The sequence below is a fragment of the Enhydra lutris genome, unplaced genomic scaffold (genome assembly GCF_002288905.1).
Source record: "Enhydra lutris kenyoni isolate GAN:26980312 unplaced genomic scaffold, ASM228890v2 scaffoldscaffold19, whole genome shotgun sequence".
NCBI lineage: Eukaryota > Metazoa > Chordata > Mammalia > Carnivora > Mustelidae > Enhydra > Enhydra lutris.
In genome coordinates, this window is record NW_019154103.1 from 33,239,134 (window position 1) to 33,261,372 (window position 22,239).

The following is a 22,239-nucleotide window of genomic DNA, read 5'->3' on the forward strand; positions in this document are numbered from 1 at the left end:
GGAGTGGGTGAATTAAAATTCCAAATTCACTGTTCTCCTGCTCCCTGATTGCTTGCCAAAATCTCCCATTGGCTGAACCTAACCAGAGGCTGGAGGTCAAGGGAGCCTATTGATGCCATTCTTATGGGCCAGCTTCCCTAGAGTATAAAGCAGGTTAGGGAAGGGTAGAGAGTATATCTGCAGGTACTCAGTATAGTAAATATCTTTGCAAAGGTATTAAAATTGGAGCTATCCTTCACCTCTGACCTCCTTTCCAACTCTTTCGACACATTCTAAGAAAGCTCAGCTGTTACCATTTTCTGAATGATCTTCTTCCTGTTCATTGCAGAAAAGTAAGCAAGATATTTTACTTCCAAATGGCTGAGGGTAAGACTGTTTCTTTACACATGAAGGAGTGCAGTCCTTAGGTTTTCATTTATTTGGGTTCTTTTACTCCCTAATTAAAAAATATGTGAGAACATTTCTCAGCCATAGGCTGATTATGTAGGTATCTTCAGCCATGGGATAAAATAAAATAAAATGTTTTTTATTTATTTATTTTTGCATTTGTCATAAGAAACTCTCTCACTCCACTTTCTGGTCTAGAAACGTCCCCAAAGGATCTTAGAGGAAGTATGGAGTTTGGTAAAAACAATCAATGGTTCGAAACAACAACAAGGCCACTTGAGTACAAAAGCGAATGCAAAATTAATGGGCAAAATGGACATGTACCACAGTCATCACAAACCATACACTGACCACTTCACATTACACAAACAGTACACCTGACTATGACCAATGAAGGGAGAATATAAGGAAAGAAATAACGTTCGCTTCTGCAAAGTGTGGCCCATCCTTTCTGCATAAGTGAGAACCAAGAGGTGGAGTGATTACATGACCAGCATCCTGAAAAATCTATTGTAATCACTTTTCTTCCAGGCCTAGCTACTGGAGAAAGTGCATTTTCACACTTCCTAAAATATTACCAAGCAAATTTTGGTGTCATACACTTTTCTTACTCTATAGTAGAAGATATCTCCCCTTTCATCAGTAACCCATATGACATCCTTCCCATTTTTAAAGTATGCTTTAAAAAAGTAGAAAATTTTAATGAAAAAATAGCACCTATTTTTCACTTACAACTTGGATCTACATCTTCAAACACAGACTGAAATTTGCACGAGGACTAGGCTACCTTAAATATTCAGGATAGCTAAAAGAAGAGAAGGAAAGTAAATCTTAAAGGAGGTAGGGAAAGAATGAGTAAGAGAATGAAAAAGAAAGAAAACTATTATTAAAAACAGTAACAAAAATACTAAAAAAAAAAAGAAAGGAATGACAGATCTTTCTAGTGAAGGTAAGAGAAAAGAGCTGTGTTATAGGTCATTTTCTGGCCCAGTTCATGCATGAGAGTATTGCCTAAGCTTTCTGAGTAACCAGAGTGCTACAAATGATCTCGCTTCTGTTTCCTACCATCAGAAAGACACCATTCTTGACCTAACCTAGTATTTCCATAACTACACATATAGATACTGTTCACACCTTCAGCATTTGAACAAATGGAAAGAGAAAAAAAAAATGGAAATCTATTCAGTCCACCAGGAATTTTCAGAGATTCCCTTATCTGAGTGGTAGCCCCAGGCAAGCCATAAGTGGGTTCTAGTAGGAGGGCAGCAAAAAGCTACCAGGATTTTAAAGAAAAGAAAAAGAAAAGCTCTCTCTAGAGAGATTCTTTCATATGAAATAATTTGCTTCTTAACAATGATCTTCAAAGGTTAACATCTTTTAATTTATTGAGGATTTATTGACTATTATTACATGCAGTACATAAGACTGTCCAGTGGTGGTTAAGATGACAACCACAGGCATAAGAAAAATCGGCTTCCCTAGCAAACTGGTAGAACCCTCCCCATTCTCTCCTTTGCAGTGGTTGCTTGGAAAATCAGAACCACTTCTGAGCTTGTCCTAATCCCCCAGTTTTTATTTTTTTAAAAAAATTAAAGTATAGCTGACTCACAATGTTACATTAGTTTCAGGTATATAACATAGTGATTTGACAAGTCTATTCCTTATGCTATGCTCACCACAAGCGTACCTACTACCATCTATCACCATACAATGCTAATTCAGTACCACTGACTATATCCCCTGTATTATACCTTTTATTCTCATGATTTATTCATCCATAACTGTATGCCTGTATCTCCTACTCTTCTTCACCTTTAATTCTCTAGTTCTTAATAATGTTTTTCTATGGCTTCTTATACCTGATTCACACTTCCTTTAATTCCTTGGTTTCTTTCTTTGGCTTTATCTTGACTGTTTCTTACCTTCTGGTACCAATATGGTACCAGATACTGGTAACAATTACCAATACTGCAAGTCACTTCAAATGTTTTTGGAAAAAGTAAATTGATGTTGAACAAATCAATTATTATAAAACATTTCTTGCTTCTAAAGACCTCACAGTCTAATAAAAAGATAAAGTTGAAAAATATTATTGAAATATTACACCATGAATGGAGATCATAAAAGAAAAACCCAAAATAAATATGTCTTAAAGGGGAATGACACCACATCCAGTAGGACAACACTTTTCTAGCGAAATGAATACTGAATGACGGGAGAATATCAACACCTGAGGGTGTGAGGCTGGGAAGAAGAAAGCTTAGGGCACATTTAGAGCATATTAAAGTCAGATACTATTTGGCAGAAACCTAAGAGAATGAAGAAGATAAGGCTGGAAAGACAGCTGGGAGCCAAGTGATTGTATATGTCAAGGCAACTGGGAGTCTATTGAGCCGAAAAATTATATGATCAAAGTGATCTCAGAGGTCACATAGCTACAAATAAGGAAATTAGGGGCCCTGGAATAAGTGTTTAGCAGTATGTTTAAGAGGCAGAGATGACTTCCAGGATGCGTGAGGAGGAGGCACCCTGTCTGCATAATCTCTACCAAGACCCACACAGATGCAAAGTTGTAAAAGAAGAAGCAAAAGAAGGGAGGAAACTTCGTCACACCCTAGAAAAATGCAAGTTGAACCTCTCAGAAGGCTGCAGTCTTGTGTCCCTACTGCCATCAGCATATCTGAACCCAGTGAAGAAATCTGTCTCTAGCTCCTGCTTGCTGACCAGAAACACCTCTGATGTCACAGCAGATGAATCAAGCTCTGGCATCATCCTACAATACCCTGAAAAGTTAGTGATGGGGAAAGGGACAGCGAGATTTCTTTCCCAAAGTATGCTGCTATGACAAAAAACCCTAAACTTGAAGGATTCCAGAAAAGCCCATTTGGAAGTCATCGGTGAATCGGCGCCTTCCTGTGACTCGGATTAGCGCCCCAGTTTTTATCCCCAGGCTTTAACTAGACAACTGGGTCCAGCTGTACTGGTATAGCTGTTGGAACCTTTTATGAAAGAAAGTTCACTTCTGGCCCGAGTCCCAACCCCACCCCACCGCCTGAGTCTGTGCTTTTCCCGCCTCCCTCGCCACCCCCTGCAGTTGTTCCCAGGCACCGCGTGGCCTGTGACCTTTGCTAGGACTCACGTGGGGCGCTCTGCCTCAGCGGCTTCGGCGATGATTCCTAGGAACTTCCCAAGGACGAGGGTTCTGCAGGCTCTGACACGCAAGGGGTGGGGGTGAGGGGAGGAAGAGGGGAGCTGGTTGTCTGGAGAGCCCAGAGCGGCGCGGGCCAAGCTCGGGCGGAGCGGGGTTCATCCCCCAGAAGCCCAGACAGTGTCGGCCTTCCGTCCATTCAACTCCTGTTGCGGTTGCCACAGCCCAGAAGGCAGCTCAGACATCCTCTCCGACTCTGTCCCTGACTCACTTCGGGGCGCTTCAACTCCCTTTTCTGGATGAACAAGGGTTTGCAAGCCACAAATCCGCGCAGGCCACCTCGTTGTTTCTCCTGTCCCTACAACCCGCGCTGGCGCTCAGACCCGTGGCAACTGAAGTAGTGGAGACTGCGCAGCGCGCGGCTAAGCGCCTGGGACGCACGGGCGCACGAGTCCTGCGCGCCTCCGGAAGCGCCGCGCGCTGGACAGCACCCTCCCAGGGCGCGCACCGTGGCGCACCACGCGGCGCAACGCGGCTCCGCTTCTTGTGTGGCGCCCTCGCCCTTCCGCTGGCCTTTAGAGCTGAGAAAATGGATTGGCGTTAGGCTTTGTGGTTTTAAGAGTTTCTTGACACCTATAGAACATGCTAGAGAAGACCGCAGCCCCTGAGGTGCCCCCAATCAGCCAAGAGTAGGCGCTTCTTTCCTGAAGTGGATAAGGGTGCTTTGAAAAGTGAGTGTTTTGAGGGCGAGCCCCATCAGATCTTGTTCCATTCATTTCAACTTCGTTATCACCCCCATGCCTGAGGTTCTGGTCACTGTTACATTTTAATGCCTTCGCTCGGAGGTGGAGCCCAAGCCTGAGGCTGTGTCCACTTTCCAAAGCATCCCATTAAGCAAGCACATGTGTTTTCTCAGTTGCCACAGAGGGAAAGAATCTAGTTGAAAGTGGCCAAAAGAAATGCTCAGGGTATACGGCATGTGTAAGCATCGGTACTTAATCCTTAGAGTGGTTGCCCTTTGGGGGTATTTATTTTCCAATCAGAAAGGGGCTTAGCTATGGAAATGGCTCTTAGGAGAAAGATACAGGCATCTGTTTCTTAAAGCACTTTCAGGTACACATCAAGGGTTTAGGACAAACATAAAAGGAGGAAGATGAGGGAAATTCCTGATGATTTTACCAATGTGAAAATTCCATAGATTTGGCTAGTTCTAGTTTTTCTTTCATGTAATCAATTCAGAATTCTATAAAGGAAGAGAATGACATCAAGGAAAATCATTGGCCTAGAAGAAAAGAGCCCGTAGGCGTTTAGGTGTTATATATGTGGAGCCAGAAAGCTCTGGAGCATCAGGGAGACTCCAACTTCAGGCAACAGCATGGGTGAATATGGGCTTCATGTGCACTGGGATCGAGAGGCAAAGAGTGGTGTCTGGGCACATAACTCTAAGGCAGGCCTTGCAGATATAGAGGCGATTTAGTGTGGATGGAAAGAGTTTAGTGAGACACCAGGGTGGAAATGGGTTTCCAAGTACATTGCCTGATGCTTTATTATTGGTCTTTCAGTTTTTTTCAGGAAGATCTTCATCTTGCAACTAGTAGGGCTGGTGCTATCCTACAATTTCACTGACTGTGACTTTGAAAAGATTAGAAAGAAATATCAGGAAGTCATTTATCAAGCCCTGGAGAAATATATGAATGGGGTAAGTGAAGAAACAGTTTTTAAAAAAACAAATGTGTTTTCATCAAAGAATAGGCATACCCATATACAAGCTACAGTTTAATTTTTAAGGAAAGAAAAATAATTTGGAAAAAATCATGGCCCAGCATTTTGTCAAAAATTTTTATAAGTGATATTTAAACATATTGGCTTCTCAAACAACTACCTAAAAATTGGCACACATTAAGTGTGCAGATACTGATAAGGAGCACACATATCTATCAAGGTGTCTATTCTCTGCCAAAGTCCTGCTCCATCAGTGCAATAGAAAGACAGTGGGAAAGAGCTTGAGAGAGAAAGGAGAGTAAAAACGAGGGAATTCTTGTGAACTAAGGCCTAACTAGAGATAATAGTCCTGGGAAAGGTGCATTTCGATGTGCATTAATGTGCTAGAAGCCTAAGAATACCACTATGGGATAAGGTGCTCTTCACAGTTTTAATATATAGTAGTAATCATTTTCCTGATTATTCTAATTTCTGGCTAGAGCATGCATGTGTGAAATGCATGAATGGCTACAAGGCAGATGAGGGCATTCAAAAAGATGGTATTGTTGCTCACTTCTGTAGTCCTATATACAAGTGTGCCCAGTTTGATTGTGGTGGGAGGGTCTCTCTTTAGGACCAGGATTCTTTGATATCTAGTTTCAAACAGTAACAGGCGCTATCTGAACTCAGAGGGTTTCACTGCCTTGTCAATGGCAAGAACAGATGCATAGGAAACAAGTGTCTAAGTGGTAACTGCTTTCAGAGCATCCTTAAAACCTGGGAGCAGGCAGCGGGGCTGGGGTGGGGGACTTATGATTTCCCTTTTGAACTAACTACCCTTCTTGTCATTTTTTTTCTTTCTTTCTTCCAGATCAAAAGCACCGAATTCAACAATCCCATCTATTGTGAAGACCCGGTGAGTGGGTGGACAGTACTGCTGGCTTTCTCCAGAGAAACACTAGGCATTCTCGGAAGAGGGTGTCCTCGCTGTGCGTAGAACCGCAGGCGGTGGCAAGGCTCCCAGGCGTCGCAGACCACGTAGGGAGGCGGGGCTGCCGGAAACCCCTGGGCCGGTGCCCAGCTTGGGATACTACTTCTGTTCCAATTTAGGGCAAGGAAGTCTCTACCCGAGCGAGCGGGTTTCCGGGAGAGTGCCCCCCCCCCCACCGCACCCCCCGCGCCCCTGGGAGGAAAGGCAAATCGGGAACCCGGACCAGGCAACCACGTCAGAGCCCCTCCCGAGGTGCACAGCCTCGGCTCTGGGCGCCGCCTCTTGGCAGTCGCCTAGGCGGGGAGACCCGGGCGGAGCGAGAACCTCAAAACGCCCTCTTCCCCCTCCCTCCATGGGTTCTTTCTCCCTCTCTTCCACCGAGACCTCTTCCTCCCGCTCGAAACGAGTTTGTTGTGGCTCCCGCTCCCCATCCTGCACCTCCCCCGCCGCATCTTTCATTCATTTCTTACCGACTGTGGGTTTTTGTTGTTGTTGTTTTGTTTTTGCTGTTTGTTTGTTTGTTTGTTTTTCCTGGTGTTTTTCTCTTTTCCCGTAAACCTTGCCGCCCGTGAGCAGCCGGATTGCCTTACTAAAATCGAACGCATTACCTTCTATCCCACCCACGGCTGCACGTCTCTCGCCAAGGAAATCTTTGCGATAGGAACTAATGCTACGCTCACTCTCCAGTGCCCAGGCTACTCCGGAATGCAGGTAAGCCAATATATTGGACTCTCGCTTTAGAATTAACCTTAGTTAAAGTGGGACTTGGTTGCAGAAGTCGTTACGATTTTTATTCGGGACCTATCTTTCCAAGAGCAAAGGAGCCAGGTAAAATCTGTAGATTTAGCCCCACGTTCACGCAGGGACCCCAAACCCATCTACTTCTAAGGTTCTGGTTGTCTGGGAAGCATCTGTAGTTCCAACTTTAGGCAGTATTTTAAATTATGATCAGTGAGTCTCCTCCGTCCTGGCTGGCCGAGCATGAGAGGGTGATTATCCACCCAAGGACCCAACCTAGACCTTCAAAATCACAATCCGGATGCATAGGCTCCTAATGAGATTATCACTTAATAATGTGTGCTTCTCTCTTAAAATGTTAAATTATACCTTTAATTTCTACCCACGTTTGCTTAATTGTTTGTATGGCTGTCTCTTTACATAATGGATTTTTGTATATGCAGTTATATGCATTTGAATGGATGTGTAACTTGAAATAGAAACAGTAGTGCAGAGTTAGGGGCAGGAAATCTGGAGAAGGTCTTGCCTGACTTTGAATCCTAGCCCCAAAACTTCTAACTTAACTTCTAGGCTCAGTGTGAGTTTCATCTGCAAAATGAGGGTCTTATTAGCAAATTCCATATAGAGTGTTTATGAGAAATAAACCAGTCAGTAGATGTTAAAGTACTTAGAGTAATGCCTGGCACATGACAAATCTTCAGTAAATACTTATGTCAGCAGGCAAGTAAAATAGGGCATTTTTCTCCCTGGTGACAAATTAAAAAAAGAGAAAAGAGAGACAAGAGCAGGAATATGTGACTACTGCCTGCCTATTAACTGGTGACCTTTCTCAGTCTGCACACTAAGTGTGTAGCTGCCTTGTCACTACTTTAGAGTTTGAAGATTAAGCCATATGGTCCATCCAGACTGGGCATGAGTTAAACACTCAATACCAGACAGCCATGTGAAAAACCTGTTTGGCTCTATGCTTTCTATCAAACAGACTGGCAAATCTACAGATGGCCGCAACTATATTCATCCACATGAAAAACATAGAAGACAATCTAGATCAAGTTCTGGACAGCTTGTGAAAAAGGGAAAGTCTGACTAATTTATTTCAGCCCCCTCCCAAGCCCAAAGGGAGAGCCTAAGTCTAATAATATTTATGATTCAACAGATTTTAGATTATAAGATTTTTGCTTAGTAACCTGATGAATTTGCTTGATCTCAATACTGTGTGTCTAGAAGGCCCAGTCTGCCACTACCCAAGAGTAATTCGGGTGAAGGAACACATAGGAAGATTATCACAATCTTTTTTTTTTTTTTTAAGTTAAACTCCTCTTTAGTCTGTGCACACGTAGGTAGTAGGTGGTGGGAGGGACAGAAAGGAGGAGAACTTTGGGTCCAAATAATAGGTCTACTGGATTATATCCATAAAGAGGCATACACTGTGTTTTTGAGGTACTTATGGCCTTGTCAGAGAGATCATGAAACCATCAACCGAATTATTTATTTAGTCATTCAATAAATATTCAACATTTCCTACGTAAAAGACATTGTGCTCAGCACTACAGGGAATACGCATGATGCAATAATAAAAATAGCACGTAAGTGCGAGCCAAGTTAAATGAAACACACTCCGAAGCACCAGAAGAGTTTCCAAAAGAAAAGTCTGAGCAGAGGCCTTGTAACGGAGGTGGTGCTTGGCCTTGAACCGAGAGTAGGCGGGTGGAGAGGTGGAAGGGCATTCCTCTGGAGAAAGCCCACAGGAGAAGCCAGTGAGTAGGTGTTTTGGCGACACACTTGAGAGATGGATTTGCGTAAAGAAAACCCTGCCATGGGGCGCCTGGGTGGCTCAGTGGGTTAAGCCTCTGCCCTCGGCTCAGGTCACGATTCCAGGGTCCTGGGATCGAGCCCCACATCGGACTCTCTGCTCAGCAGGGAGCCTGCTTCCTCCTCTCTCTCTGCCTGCCTCTCTGCCTACTTGTGATTTCTCTCTCTGTCAAATAAATAAATAAAATCTTAAAAAAAAAAAAAACAAAGAAAGAAAGAGAACCCTGCCATTCGATGGTTGTTAAAGATAGTGACAGTCCTGACCATTGATTCTCCTATTCCACAGACAAATAATACCCAGGCAAAGAAGAAAAGAAAGAAAAGAGAAGTCACAACGTATAAATGCCGGGAACAAGTTGCATACTTAATGGAACTGTGGCGTCGTTTCAGTCGTATTTCTTAGAAACAAAATACACCTTCCTTAAGGCTGTATTTCATAGCAACAAAATAAATCATCTTTATTAGGTAGATGTAATGTTAACTCTAACTGTGACATTTAAAAGACCACTGATAGTTATTTTTTAATTATGGTAGGGTTTCTTAACTTATTTTTGTAAGCTGTTGTTTGATGTGGGCAGGGGAAATACTATCCCTCAAATGGAGAGGGATGTAGTAGAGATGCCTGAGCCACTGGCTGTGTGAGGTGATTTTTGGCGCACCTACATAAGCCTTACTTCAAGGGAAGAATCTAAACACAACGTAGAAGGGGAAAGGAGAAAGTTAAAGCAAGAAAGCTTGAACTCAACAGCATGGAAACGTGTTTAAAAGGCAAGAATTTCTTCTACATGTACTGATAATTCTTATGTTCTCATACCAAAAACATACAAAAGAAGAAAATAAAAGCAAAAAGAGGGGCACAAAAAGTTGTACATCTAATGAAGCAATTTGAAAGAATTTCCAAGCAAAATATTGTAGAAGTATTGTAAATCAAGTTTTAAAAATTATCTGACAAGTTTTATATATATATATATATATATATATATATATATATATATGCAAGTAGTTTCTGAAGAAGTGCCTTTGTTAAAGCTAAAATATATATATTTTAACATTTATGGAATATATTTTTTATTTATTTATAAGCACTTTTAAAAATATACATATTGCTTTGTAATTGACACTATATATTTCTTAATAAAAATTCTCAAATTATCTTCTTATGAATGGTCTTTTTGGTATAGTTAGTAGACAGTTTCACACACAACTTTCTGAGGGATATCACTTTTTTTCAGGCCTTTTTTGAGGTCTAGTCTTAATTTCTATTAATTTACAATGTTTTTTACTGAAGTATAATTAACATATAACATTTTATTAGTTTCAGGTATTCAACATAGTGATTCAGTATTCATATTGCAAAGTGATTGTCACATCCTGATTAGTATCTGTCATGAAACTAATTTTTTTGTGATGAAAACTTTTAAGATCTACTTTTCTTCAGTCCATTATCTCCCCTCATCCTTGAATCCTACTGGCTACTCCCCTCCTGCTTTGTGCCTTAGCCCTGCCTATGGAGAGAACATTTGGGGAAAAGTGGCTTCAAGATTTATTCTAATTATCTTTCTCCTAAGTTGTGCCTCTAGTCCTCCCTTCCTTACGCTATTTAACTTCCCCCACATCTGGAAGAGACAATGGAGTCTAAAGTAAACAATGCCAAATCCATTCTCCTATTCTGGAATGCCTGCTGCCAACTAGAGCAGCAGGTACCCTCTCACTCACCTTCCTGTAGGAGGGGCCACCCTAGCCATAGAGCCCAGGCCAAAACGGAAAAGATAGCAGTATGTTGTTTTTTCCTTGAGTGGAAAATTTCCCCTGACCACTGCTCTGAGGGCTGGTGCTCACAGAAGAAGAGAGGTTCAAAGTTCCTAAATCCATTTTACCTGCCAACAGGTAAGAGGAAGCTTACATTATGTATCCAAAAAACATTTATGGAGCACCTAGTGTGTGCCATGCCTTCAGCCAAGTACCAGGAATACAAAAGTAAAACACAGCTTTTACCCAGAGAAACTCAGAGTGTTGCTGAATAGGCAGTTTCCTTTGCCCTGAGGGAATTTTCTTTGCCGTCTTTCCAAAATAAAGTCTTCTTTAAAAAGCCCAGGGCCCTAGGGGCACCTGGGTGGCTCAGTGGGTTAAGCCTCTGCTTTCAGCTCAGGTCATGATCTCAGGGACCTGGGATCGAGTCCCGCATAGGGCTCTCCGCTCAGCGGAGAACCTGCTTCCTCCTCTATCTCTCTCTCTGCCTGCCTCTCTGCCTACTTGTGATCTCTCTCTGTGAAATAAATAAATAAAATCTTTAAAAAAAAAAAAAAAAAGCCCAGGGCCCTAAATGTCATCATAAGAGAAACTCCTTTGGGTCTAGCATAGGCTAGTATTCATTAATTTCCTACGCAAAAGGTGGGAAAAGAGATGACAGTTTAAGCCTATTAGCTCCATTTTACTAGGTGAGCTGATGAGATTATACTAAACTGTGAAAAGAAATATTTTCACATTTTTTTCTCAAGGTGTTCTCCAATTTCCCTATAAGCAGAGAGGAATGAAGAACTGAAGATGGAAGAGGCAGCTCAAAGTCATCTGACTGAATGCAGTTTCTTTGAGTTTCCTGTTTTATCTTTAAAATTTTGTATAATTTATATATTTTATTTTTCTATGTACCCCATAAGTGTTTTAATACAAAAGTAATCGTTTTTAATTACTTGCTGTCAATAAAAGTAATGTGCAAGAAGATGCACCATATTAATCAAGTAAGAACTTTGCCAAGTGTAAAGAAAATGTGGATTATATATGTCTACTTTTTGAAATGCACTGAGGTTTTCAGGGTGAATTCGTATATAGTCCATTCTGTAAATGTTCCATGGTCTGTGGAAAGAAAGTTGCAAGATCTGGTTTAAGTGTATGTATCCACTGGAGCTCCTTTGTTGATTAGGCTATTGGTATCATCTATATCCTCATCTCATGAGATGGAAACAAAGAAGCACGCAGCAGCAATTGGCAGTTACCTTATGATCATCTTTCAGATGAAGCCGGGAATGGCAGAGAAATAAGATAGAAAGGACCTGAGGTTTCCAGCGCAAATGAATGGGTGGACCGACCAAACTTGAAATCCATCCTAATTTCCCACTGTGTGAGTGAGATGAGTAAAGGTTTGGTTTTGAGTTTGTGTGTATTGTTACCTATTGCTGAAAGAAGCAATTTATCTGAATGCTAAAAAGAGAGGCTCTGATTGAAGGAATAATTGGAAGTGGGGTTGGGTGTGGGGGTAGTGAGCAAGATGAAGCCAGGCCTTAATATCATGGGAAACAAAGCCTAATTTGTGACCTGGGATGGAAGAGGCAGTACTGGAGAAGTTGGCATATAAAAGAAATGCCACTCTTTAGCATATTTCATATTGCTTCCTCTAAACAAGTCTCTTCTTGCCTTGGAGATTATAGCTAAGCTGCTACTTTTCTAGAGTGTGCTCCCGGATGCCCTACTTTTATGACCCTCCTCTTCTATTCTCCCCTTCACTATTATGCTTCTTATGGGGAAGGAGATCGTAAGGGATTTCAGATTGTGTTGAGGATGAATTTAGACTGTGTTTGGAGCAGATATCTTAGATATGAAAATTTGTGGAATAATTTGGGGTAAATAGATCACTTGGATGTGGAATTTGAAGTAGTGAAATCTTATGAGTATGGCTCATATTTTGCCCTGGTACAATGTCTAACACACAGTGGATTCTCAGTAAATACGCTGAGTAAATGAACAAATGCATTAAATTGAAATTAAAAGTTAAATATCTGTTTCCCAAGAAGAAACTGTTCCTTAAAGGCTATCATGAGTCAAAAATGAAATTGGCAGCAGCAGTTATCAGATAAGCTATCTGGTGTCTGCCACCTGCTTTCTCCCCAACATTACTTCTGTAGTTATCTAAAAGGCAAAGAATTAGCATATTCTAAAATGAATCAATGTTGTTGCAGTCTGCCACTCTTCTCTACAGCCTTCCTTTAAAAAAAAAAAAAGATTTTATTTACTTATTTGACAGACAGAAATCACAAGTAGGCAGAGAGGTGGGCAGGTGGAAGACAGGTGGGGGGTGGTGGTGGGGGGGGGGGGGGGTGGGGTGGGGGGTGGGGGGGGGGGGTGGGGGGGGGTGGGGGGGTTGGGGGGGAAGCAGGCTCCCCACTGAGCAGAGATCCTGATGCAGGGTTCGATCCCAGGACTGTGAGATCATGACCTGAGCCGAAGGCAGAGGCTTAACTCACTGAGCCACCCCGGTGCCCCTACAGGCTTCTTTTTTTGTTTTTTTTTTTTTTTTTAAGATTTTATTTATTTGTCAGAGAGAGAGGGAGAGAGAGCAAGCACAGGCAGACAGAATGGCAGGCAGAGGCAGAGGGAGAAGCAGGCTCCCCACCGAGCAAGGAGCCCAATGTGGGACTGGATCCCAGGACACTGGGATCATGACCTGAGCCGAAGGCAGCTGCTTAACCAACTGAGCCACCCAGGCGTCCCCAGGCTTCTTTTTTTAACAACCCTCCTCTACCTACTCCCTCCCCCACAAAATGCAAAAGAAAGCATTCAAACATTAAACATCCACTAAGCCTTTATTTTGTGTCATCCCAGGGCACATAGCTGAGAACATGGATAACTTGAAAATCTTAAAATCCTACCAAAGGATATTTATCATTTACGAAACTTGTGTCCCTTACTTCCTGTAACACAGCCTTAATACTTCTATAAAGAAAAACATCCTACACTTAAAAAAAAAAAGATTTTATTTATTTATTTGACAGAGAGAGAGAGATCACAAGTAGGCAGAGAGGCAGGCAGAGAGAGAGGGAGACGTGCTCTCTGCTGAGCAGAGAGCCCAACACAGGACTCAATCCTGAGTCCCTGAGATCATGACCTGAGCCGAAGGCAGAGGCTTAATAACCCACTGAGTCACCCAGGCACCCTACACTTTTTCTTTAAATCATTTTTATGTGCTAACTTTCACATTTATCCAGAATTCATATAGATTCTCACCAGGTTTTGGTGAGATAATAACCATTAGTTCCCATTGGCTTGTGATATCAAGAGCTAGTTGTCAATCACGTTACAACTGGCAATGGCAAATCAGCTCCAGGTTTGTCCACATACCTTCTCATTCCAGGATCCAGGATGACAAAGCAGCCCTAGCTGGGATATGTCTTCCTCTTGTGGCAGAGAAGAAGATCAAGTGACTTGGCAGAAACATGCAATAACTCTTCAAGCTTCTGCTGGTACATAGTGTACATCATATATGCTCATGTGCAATGACCACAGCAAGTCAAATGTTCACTACCCTTGTTTACAAAGGATTTGTTATAAGCCCGGGCAAGAGGCAGCGATATAAATCTTGCTATAGGGAGGTAGCATAAACATTGGGAATCTTATGACAATACACACAGCTTATTACTCTGGGAGGGAATATGACTGATAGAGAAAAGAAGAAACATTTCACACTTTTAGCATTTTATATACAGGGTTTTTTTTGTGTGAAGCAAATGTTTTTTAAGTACCTCTTTTGTTCCAGGCACTGTTCTGGGCACTTGTTATGTATCAATGAACAAAAAAAAAAAAAAAGAAAAGAAAAAAATCTCCATTTTCATCGAACTTACCCACTAAAATATTAAAATAAAATAAAATAAACCTATTAGATAAGCTAATAGTATAGTAAAGAGCTCTCTTTCTTTTTGAATTTGAATAAATACTTGCAAGTAATTAGCATCTTGATCACTGTCAAGGCACACCCCAAACATGGCCAGAAATGTGCACTGCTATTGAGAAATCTGGGGTAAAAATGAAAGTTCAAGTAAGTACAACATGTCAAGAACCAGGTAACAAGCTATCATTCTGTAAGCGTCTGCTCTTTAATTACCCAAACATCCCAAGTGTTCAAGACTCTTCAGTGCCAAATACTATAAATCAAGATTTTCTTGTTCAAGAATGTACTAGTCAGATGTTCAAGTTCGGTGACATGCTATTCTTTAAAATAAAATGTAACATTTTAGAACTTGGAGAAACTTAAGAGATTATCTACTTAGGCCACTGTTCATTAGATATAATTGGTTAAGACCTCGTCACCATAGTCAGGTACAAATATGGTCATGTGTATTTTTACTTTTTAAATGTCACTTGATCCAAATCTTATTAGGATGTCAAGATTTTTTTTAAATAAATAAAAACCATATAGAAACAGAACAATAAGGATAAGCGATTATTTTGTATGTTGAACTTTGGTCCTTGGTTCTTAGATTGCCACTGTTTTAGTTCATTTTTACATGCTCAGAGTCTATTCCCCAAACCTACATCTTGGGAGGGCATCAGGTTCCAGAGACATGGAGCTACACTATCAGCCATCTCCAGCATTCCAAGGTACTTCTAAGTTCTAATCATCTGCCTAGATTCCCCTTCCCATTATGATTAATTCCTCATTAGAGCCCTCACTCTGTTTTTGACAGCAGACCTCAGAGAGTACTATTTCAATGCAGGTCTCCTGATAACATTTAAATTTTATCTTTATTCACCCAGGGGGCACCTGTACCCATCCAAGTTACTCAAGTCATAGTTGTACTCACCAGAGTCTATAAGGGCTCCTCTTTTCTGAGTTTGAATGTCCCACTGCGGCTTTCACCCAGGGCAATCAAACATACTGACTCCCTGCTCTATGCCTGATCAAGTCCACTCAGGTTATTTGTTATCACAATAATGAAAAACTGCTCCAAGAATACTCACTGTTGTCTTTGTAGGAAGCCAAACCATGAGCACCAGTTAAAGAGGAAACTCAGGCCTTGAGAAGTTAAGTGATGTGGGTCAAATGATAGAAAAGGACAACACCTAGTTCAGTATTCTATTGCATCACACAGCCTTTCTCCTTTGATTCAGATGTCCATCTTCTTATAGCTACATCTATGTTTCTAAAGATCTCCTCTATAGGGGTGCCTGGATGGCTCCGTGGGTTAAGCCTCTGCCTTTGGCTCAGGTCATGATCTCAGAGTCCTGGGATCGAGCCCCGCATCGAGCCCCGCATCGCATCGGGCTCTCTGCTCAGCGGGGAGCCTCCTTCCCCCTCTCTCTCTGCTTGCCTCCCTGCCTACTTGTGATCTCTGTCTGTCAAATAAATAAATAAATAAATAAATCTTTAAAAAATAAAAAGATCTCCTCTATAGCTTGGAACAAGGCAAAGTCAGTCCATAGAATTCTCCCTGGCTTCCCCTGTAAAGAATCACTACCATATTGGGGCGCCTGGGTTGCTCAGTTGGTTAAAGCCTCAGCCTTCAGCTCGGGTCATGATCCCAGGGTCCTGGGATTGAGCTCCGCATCCGGCTCTCTGCTTGGCAGGGAGCCTGCTTCCTCCTCCCTCTCTGCCTGCCTCTCTGCCTACTTGTGATCTCTGTCTGTCAAATAAATAAATAAAATCTTAAAAAAAAAAAAAAAGAATCACTACCATATCAACACCATTAGCACACACTTGAGCCACACTGTTATGCTGGTGCAACACATACCTATATTAAGCACACCTACATTAAATTGATTATTAGTGTCAGGGAATGAAAACTAACATTGCAAATGAAATTTGGAGTTATGAATAATTTTGCTTTAGTAGGTAATGATGCTTGCTGGTACTATGAGTCAGAACTCAACACCACATTGTCAAAATAAAGTAGTATAGTGTTCTTAACCGGTTGGTAGGAAAAGAATGCCTACTGCAAAAGCAGTTTTCAGTTTTCCATAAATAGTACTCATTTTAACATTCTTTTAGGGATGCATGGCCAGCTCGGTCAGTTAAGTATCCAGCTTTTGATTTCGGCTCAGGTCATGATCTCAGGGTTGTGAGAGCAAGCCTTGCATCAGGCTCCAAGCTCAGGGCAGAGTCTGCTTAAAATTCTCTCTCTCCCTCTGTCCCTGCCCCCATGCATGCTCCCTTCTCTCTCTCAAATAAATAAATACATAAATAAAATAAAATCTTTAAAATATATATAACATTTTTTACTAGAAAAAGAGAAATCGTATTCAACTCTTACTCTATTTCTGCAAGTTACATTGAGCTCTATAGGTCATCTCTGTGTTGCTAATGCTAACTAATGAAACCTCAGAATCTAGCCTTAAAATAATACAGTATGTTTTTTATATTATTAAAGAAAGCTTAGACAAAGATGAAGGAGCTCTCTCACCCCTGCAGCCATAGAGGAGGAGAAATGATTCTTTGTCATTAAGAATCTGATTTGATAAAACATCATATTGTAAATTCTTACAAGAATAATCTGGTTTTCCTATGAAATATTTGAACTTAGGACTCCTTGAGTATCCTCCCAAAGTGGCTGTTGACTTCCTGTAGAGCAAATGACCAAAAAGGAGCAAGTCAAAACCTTCGAAGTCTTTTATGACCTAGCCGGGTTACACAAATTAGCCCTATTTAGTGTGAGAGGGAACTACGCAAGGGCATTGACTACAGGAGGTAAGAATCACTGAAGGCCATCCTGGAGGCTGATGATCACAATACGTGAAGTCACCAACAAAAAAGAAATGGTCTTTATCATATAAACTACTCAGAAACAGTCATACTTAACCCTTTTTAAAAAGTTAGAAATATCAACATGGCACAGCTGTATATTTAATTAACCTGAATATTGTGAATCCCTAGTGTGTTGAATTAAATTGAAAATGATCATTCGTCAATGATCTACTATATCCACATTTTCTATTATTCTAACTTGTGACTAGTATCCTTGGAGGCAAAATGACTAAGAGCTAGTTCTTTATCTCCCATCACACATTCACACACTCTGCTGGCAGCTGAATAGCAAGCAACTCAGGGAGGCAACTGGTGGAAAGAATGGAACTTTGGCCAAATGTTAAACTGGAAAACTCACAATCAGCCCAAAACATCTCCCCTTTAAAAGATCACAGCACAATAGCTAGCATGTACATCTACTGCTAATACACTACTGGATTTTCCATGATGGTTCTAATTTTTAAAACTTTTGCTTCACTGCCCAGATGCAGGTTAAAGAACATAATCTGAGTATCAGACAGGCCCAAATTCAAATTGCTGCACTGCCATTAATTAAGTGACCCTCAACAAGTTAGGTAACAGGTAATCTCAGGTAATTTCAGGTTCCTCATCTAATGTGAATCCAGACACGTCTTGTGGCCCAAGGTTTGGTCTTGAAAGTGTGATTGCTGGATGCATATTTCTCCTCTCCTCCAGCTTCAGTGATCTCCCCTTCTCATACTTTTTTAGCCTTTGTGCTAGTCTGGATTTGGGCACTAAGTAATCTCAGAACTTTGACAAACCACTTAACTCAGAATGAACCAGTTTCCTTATTTGTAAAACAGTAATAATAATTTTTGCCCTCAACACCTCACAGCCTTGATTTGAGGATTAAATTATAATTATAATTGATTACATTATAGTTGGTTTATATTAAATTAAAATTTAATATATTATTAAGTTATTAAAATTGTAAAATCATGGGTGTCAAAGGCTTTGTGAACTGTGAAGTCCTAGTTGAAGAAACTTCAATTTTCCTACCAAACTGTTAATTTATGCAGAAGTCTTAGTTTTGGATTATAAAAGCAAAATCTGCATTACACACAACTTATAAAACTCTAAAAAATGTCTATCTAGTAATTAAAATCACTTGTACACATTTGCAGCACTCAAAGTTAAAAAAAGCCATTAATATTACAGTTTTTCACTCTAAGCAAACTCAGTAAAAAACAAAGAAAAAACCTTTTTATTATGGAAAATTTCAATTTTATACAGAAGCGTAAGGATAATATTATGAACTCTCAAATACGCATTCACCCAGATTAAACAATTAGCAATCCTGTTTCATCTAAACGTTGCGCCTCATCCCCAATTATTTATTTATTTCTTTATTAAAAAGATTTTATTTATGTATTTGATGAGAGAGAGAGAGAGACCATGCACGAGCAGGGTGAGGGACCAAGGGAGAGGGTTAAGCAAACCCACCCCCACCCCTGGCGAAACGCAGCTTAAGGCAGTGGCTGGATCCCAGTGCCCTGAGATCACGACCTGAGCCAAAACCAAGAGCCCTGGGCTTTAGCTACTGGGACACCCAGGCGCTCATATCCCCAATTATTTTAGAAAGCAATTCCCCAGATACAGCACTACACTTCACTTTCACAGATATATAAAAGATTAAGAATCTTTAAAAGCATAATCACAATACTACTATGACCTATAAAAATTAACAATAATTTTTAATATCAAATATCCATTGTTCAAATTTTCTCCATTTATAATCACGCGTTTAACTTGACTTCATCTGTGTTAAGACTACATTTAGGGTGGACTCTGAAAAACAATCTGAGGGCTTTGACGGGGCGGGGGGTGGGTGGTGGGAGGTTGGGGGAACCAGGTGGTGGGTATTAGAGAGGGCACGGATTGCATGGAGCACTGGGTGTGGTGCAAAAACAATGAATACTGTTATGCTGAAAATAAAAAATAAAATAAAATTAAATTAAATTAAATTTAAAAAAGACTACATTTAGGGGCACCTGCGTGGCTCAGTGGGTTAAGCCTCTGTCTTCGGCCCAGGTCACGATCTCAGGGTCCTGTGATCGAGCCCCGCATGGGGCTCTCTGCTCAGCAGGGAGCCTGCTCTGTCCTCTCTCTCTGCCTACTTGTGATCTCTGTCAAATAAATAAATAAAATTAAAAATAAAAAAGACTACATTTAGCCTCCCTTCACCATTCTGGGTATAGGGCTTCCCGTGTCCCTACCCTCCCGCAAGGTCCCGCTGAAAACTGACTCCAGTCTATTCCAGCCTCATCAGTGCTGGGGACTTTAAGAACACTTGGAGACTGCGGCCCACGGAACCAAAGTCGCGCCTTCACTGAGAGCTCCGGGGGGAGTTCTTTTCCAATTGCACTAGAGCAGTCTCCGATAACGCCCTCGGCAGCAGGTACCGGAAGCGCGTTTGTAAGTATGTAGCGCCGGCAAAGTACTGTGCCACGAGAAGCCGTGAAGGTCCTGGTCAGCGCTTTCCGTCGGGACCGGAGTGTAGAGGAACCCGGTCCTCAGTAACGATGGAGCGGGGCTCCGAAGGTCGCACCGGCAGTGCGCTGTTCGCCGGGTTCCGGGCTTTGGGGCTTTTTAGCACTGACATTCCACACGTGGTGCGGTTCAGTGCGCTGAAGCGCCGATTCTACGTGACGACCTGCGTGGGCAAGAGCTTCCACACCTACGACGTGAGTGACTTCTTCCTTAGCCCGCTTCCCAGGAATCCCCCTTCCGAGCCCCCAGCCCTTTCCTGGGGGCAATCCCGCCCTCCGCCCCCAGCCGATCCAGGGCTTCCCTTTACTCCCCGTCTCTTCCTTAACCCCTACCTGTCCGGTTTCCCGGCCGCTTCACATCCACGTGCTGCTTCCTTTTGCCCTTGCTATATGCGTGGGGCGACTTTCGGAGGCCGCTCGCTGGGCAAAGACCAGAAAGCATTTCAGTTCTGTGGCAGCATATTCACTAAATATCTGTTGAAGTTCCCTTGAAGATGTAAATGTGGTTAAGACAAGTCCTAGTCCCCTGAATTTTTAACAAGAAAGGCTTGTAAGTTTAATTGTGCGATTTCTGACCCAGCCTGGATTAGAAAATTAGATTAAAATGCATTGGAAGAACTAGAGGGATGAGATTAATTATGATTTGGGAGACTTTCCCCATTTGGTAGCAAACTAATTTCCTTAAAACTTCCCCTGAGCATCTGTTTCTACCAACATTGAGGGTTTGGCACCGTGCCTCTTCGTCTCAGCCTTGCAGCAATTCCTTTCCCTACGAGATAGGTATGGTTTTTTTTCGGAGCATCCTTACGTAAACTAGAAAACAATTTCTGAAGTGTAAGTTCTTTGCCCAGGTGTTCCCACCTGTTAGTTGATGGTTTTTCTCCTTCAGTTTCTCATCATTGTAATGGTCTTTTGTTGCTGTTTACTTTTCTCCTTTATCTCCCAATCAAGGTATGCTCTGTGAAAGCAGGGACCTTTTCTTGATGATGAGAATAATAATAACCAGTATTAATTACTTTTTCAGGAAACCGAACTGTAAAGTTGTATTCTTTGAAGGATTATGGAAAGCAAATGGGTTATTAGCAAGGATAGGTAGTTGTAGCTGGTTGAGTTAGTGGAAGAGGAAAGTGAGGATCATGCCGGAGGTGGACATGGTGGTGGTGATAGCAGCTGACACTTATTGAGCATTAATTATGACTGGCTCCATTCTGTTATATACAAATTTTGCACATTGAATACTCATAATAATCCCATAAAGCAGGTACCAATTTTAATTCTTATTTTGTAGATGAGGAATTTGAGGCAGTGGGTAAGTGGGGTAACTTTGTCACGGTTATACCGCTGGATCAATAACCATAGATTGGGGTCAACTAACTACACCCTGCAAGCCAATCCTGCCCACCATTTGTTTTTGTATACTCAAAGCATTTTTATTAGTTTATTTTACAGATATATTTGTGTTTATTCTAATATAACAACCTCCAAGGAAATTTTGCATAATAGTAGGATTCAGTATAATTGAATTTTGGCATGGAATGGAAACCTGTGTCTACTTCGACTTAAGAAATAGGATATTTAATTTTATCTCCAAGGGCCTTTTCAGTCTTAGGATTCTTGCATCTCTACAATTTGAATTTCCACTCATACCCCTCTCAGCTCTGTGCTTCAGAGTTGGGTGGCTTTGACATTTTTAAATGATTGGGGGAAAAAATCAAAAGAATGATAATATGTCATGGCATATGAAAATTACATGAAAATCAAATTTCTGTATCCATAAATAAAATTTATTGGAATAGAGTCATACACATTTGTTAATTACATGTGTTTATTATATGTTTCCATGTTTTCTTAGCAGTTCAGCAAAGACCACATAGCCTGCAAAGCCTGAAAATATTTACTGTATGACTCTTTACAGAAAACATTTGTCTACCCCTTCCATCACTACTCCTGATGAAATAGTTGAAAATATAAGCTTTCCTAATAATGAAAAATGAGGATCAGTAAGTGTCTTTTTAAGGAAAGATAATATAGCAAACTTATGTGTGAGATTATATTCTAATTTTTAGGTGTTAAATGTTCATTAACAAAAGCAATTACAATCTAATCTTTTTTTTTTTTTTTAAACAGGTTCAGAAGCTTAGTCTGGTTGCAGTAAGTAAGTGTAAACTTTATGCTGAATTTATGCATTTTAGTATCTTTTAAAAATCTTAAAAATTTTAACGTTAAGACTTACAGAGTATATAAGAAATCCAGTGTGTAATTCTGATAAACTTAAATAGTTTAAAAAAAAAAAAAAGGGGGTCCAGGATAGGATCATATGCTGCATTTCGTTGTTGTGTCTTGAGTCTTTTTAAATTTGTGTTTCACAGCATTGACACTTTTGAAGAGTATAGTCTAGTTCTTTTTTAGAATGTCCTTCAGTTGGACTTTTTCTAATGTTTCC

General features: G+C 41.1%; 2 protein-coding genes across 2 annotated transcripts in view; both read left to right on the top strand.

Moving 5' to 3' along the window:
• The first annotated feature begins 4,177 nt into the window (after nt 1-4,177).
• Nucleotides 4,178-9,180, top strand: LOC111148355 (thymic stromal lymphopoietin). Its single transcript, XM_022504855.1, is given in 6 exon segments — nt 4,178-4,204; nt 5,002-5,086; nt 5,089-5,234; nt 6,108-6,152; nt 6,804-6,938; nt 9,064-9,180. Coding segments are annotated over 6 exon segments (555 nt in total).
• Nucleotides 9,181-19,687: 10,507 nt separating this feature from the next.
• LOC111148390 (WD repeat domain 36) overlaps nt 19,688-22,239 on the top strand; it is a 40,784-nt gene continuing 38,232 nt past the window's right edge. Inside the window, exons 1-2 of the mRNA XM_022504905.1 lie at nt 19,688-19,991; nt 21,924-21,951. Coding sequence (XP_022360613.1) covers nt 19,830-19,991; nt 21,924-21,951 — 190 coding nt within the window. The 5' untranslated portion in view covers nt 19,688-19,829. The remainder of the gene's footprint in view (nt 19,992-21,923; nt 21,952-22,239) is intronic.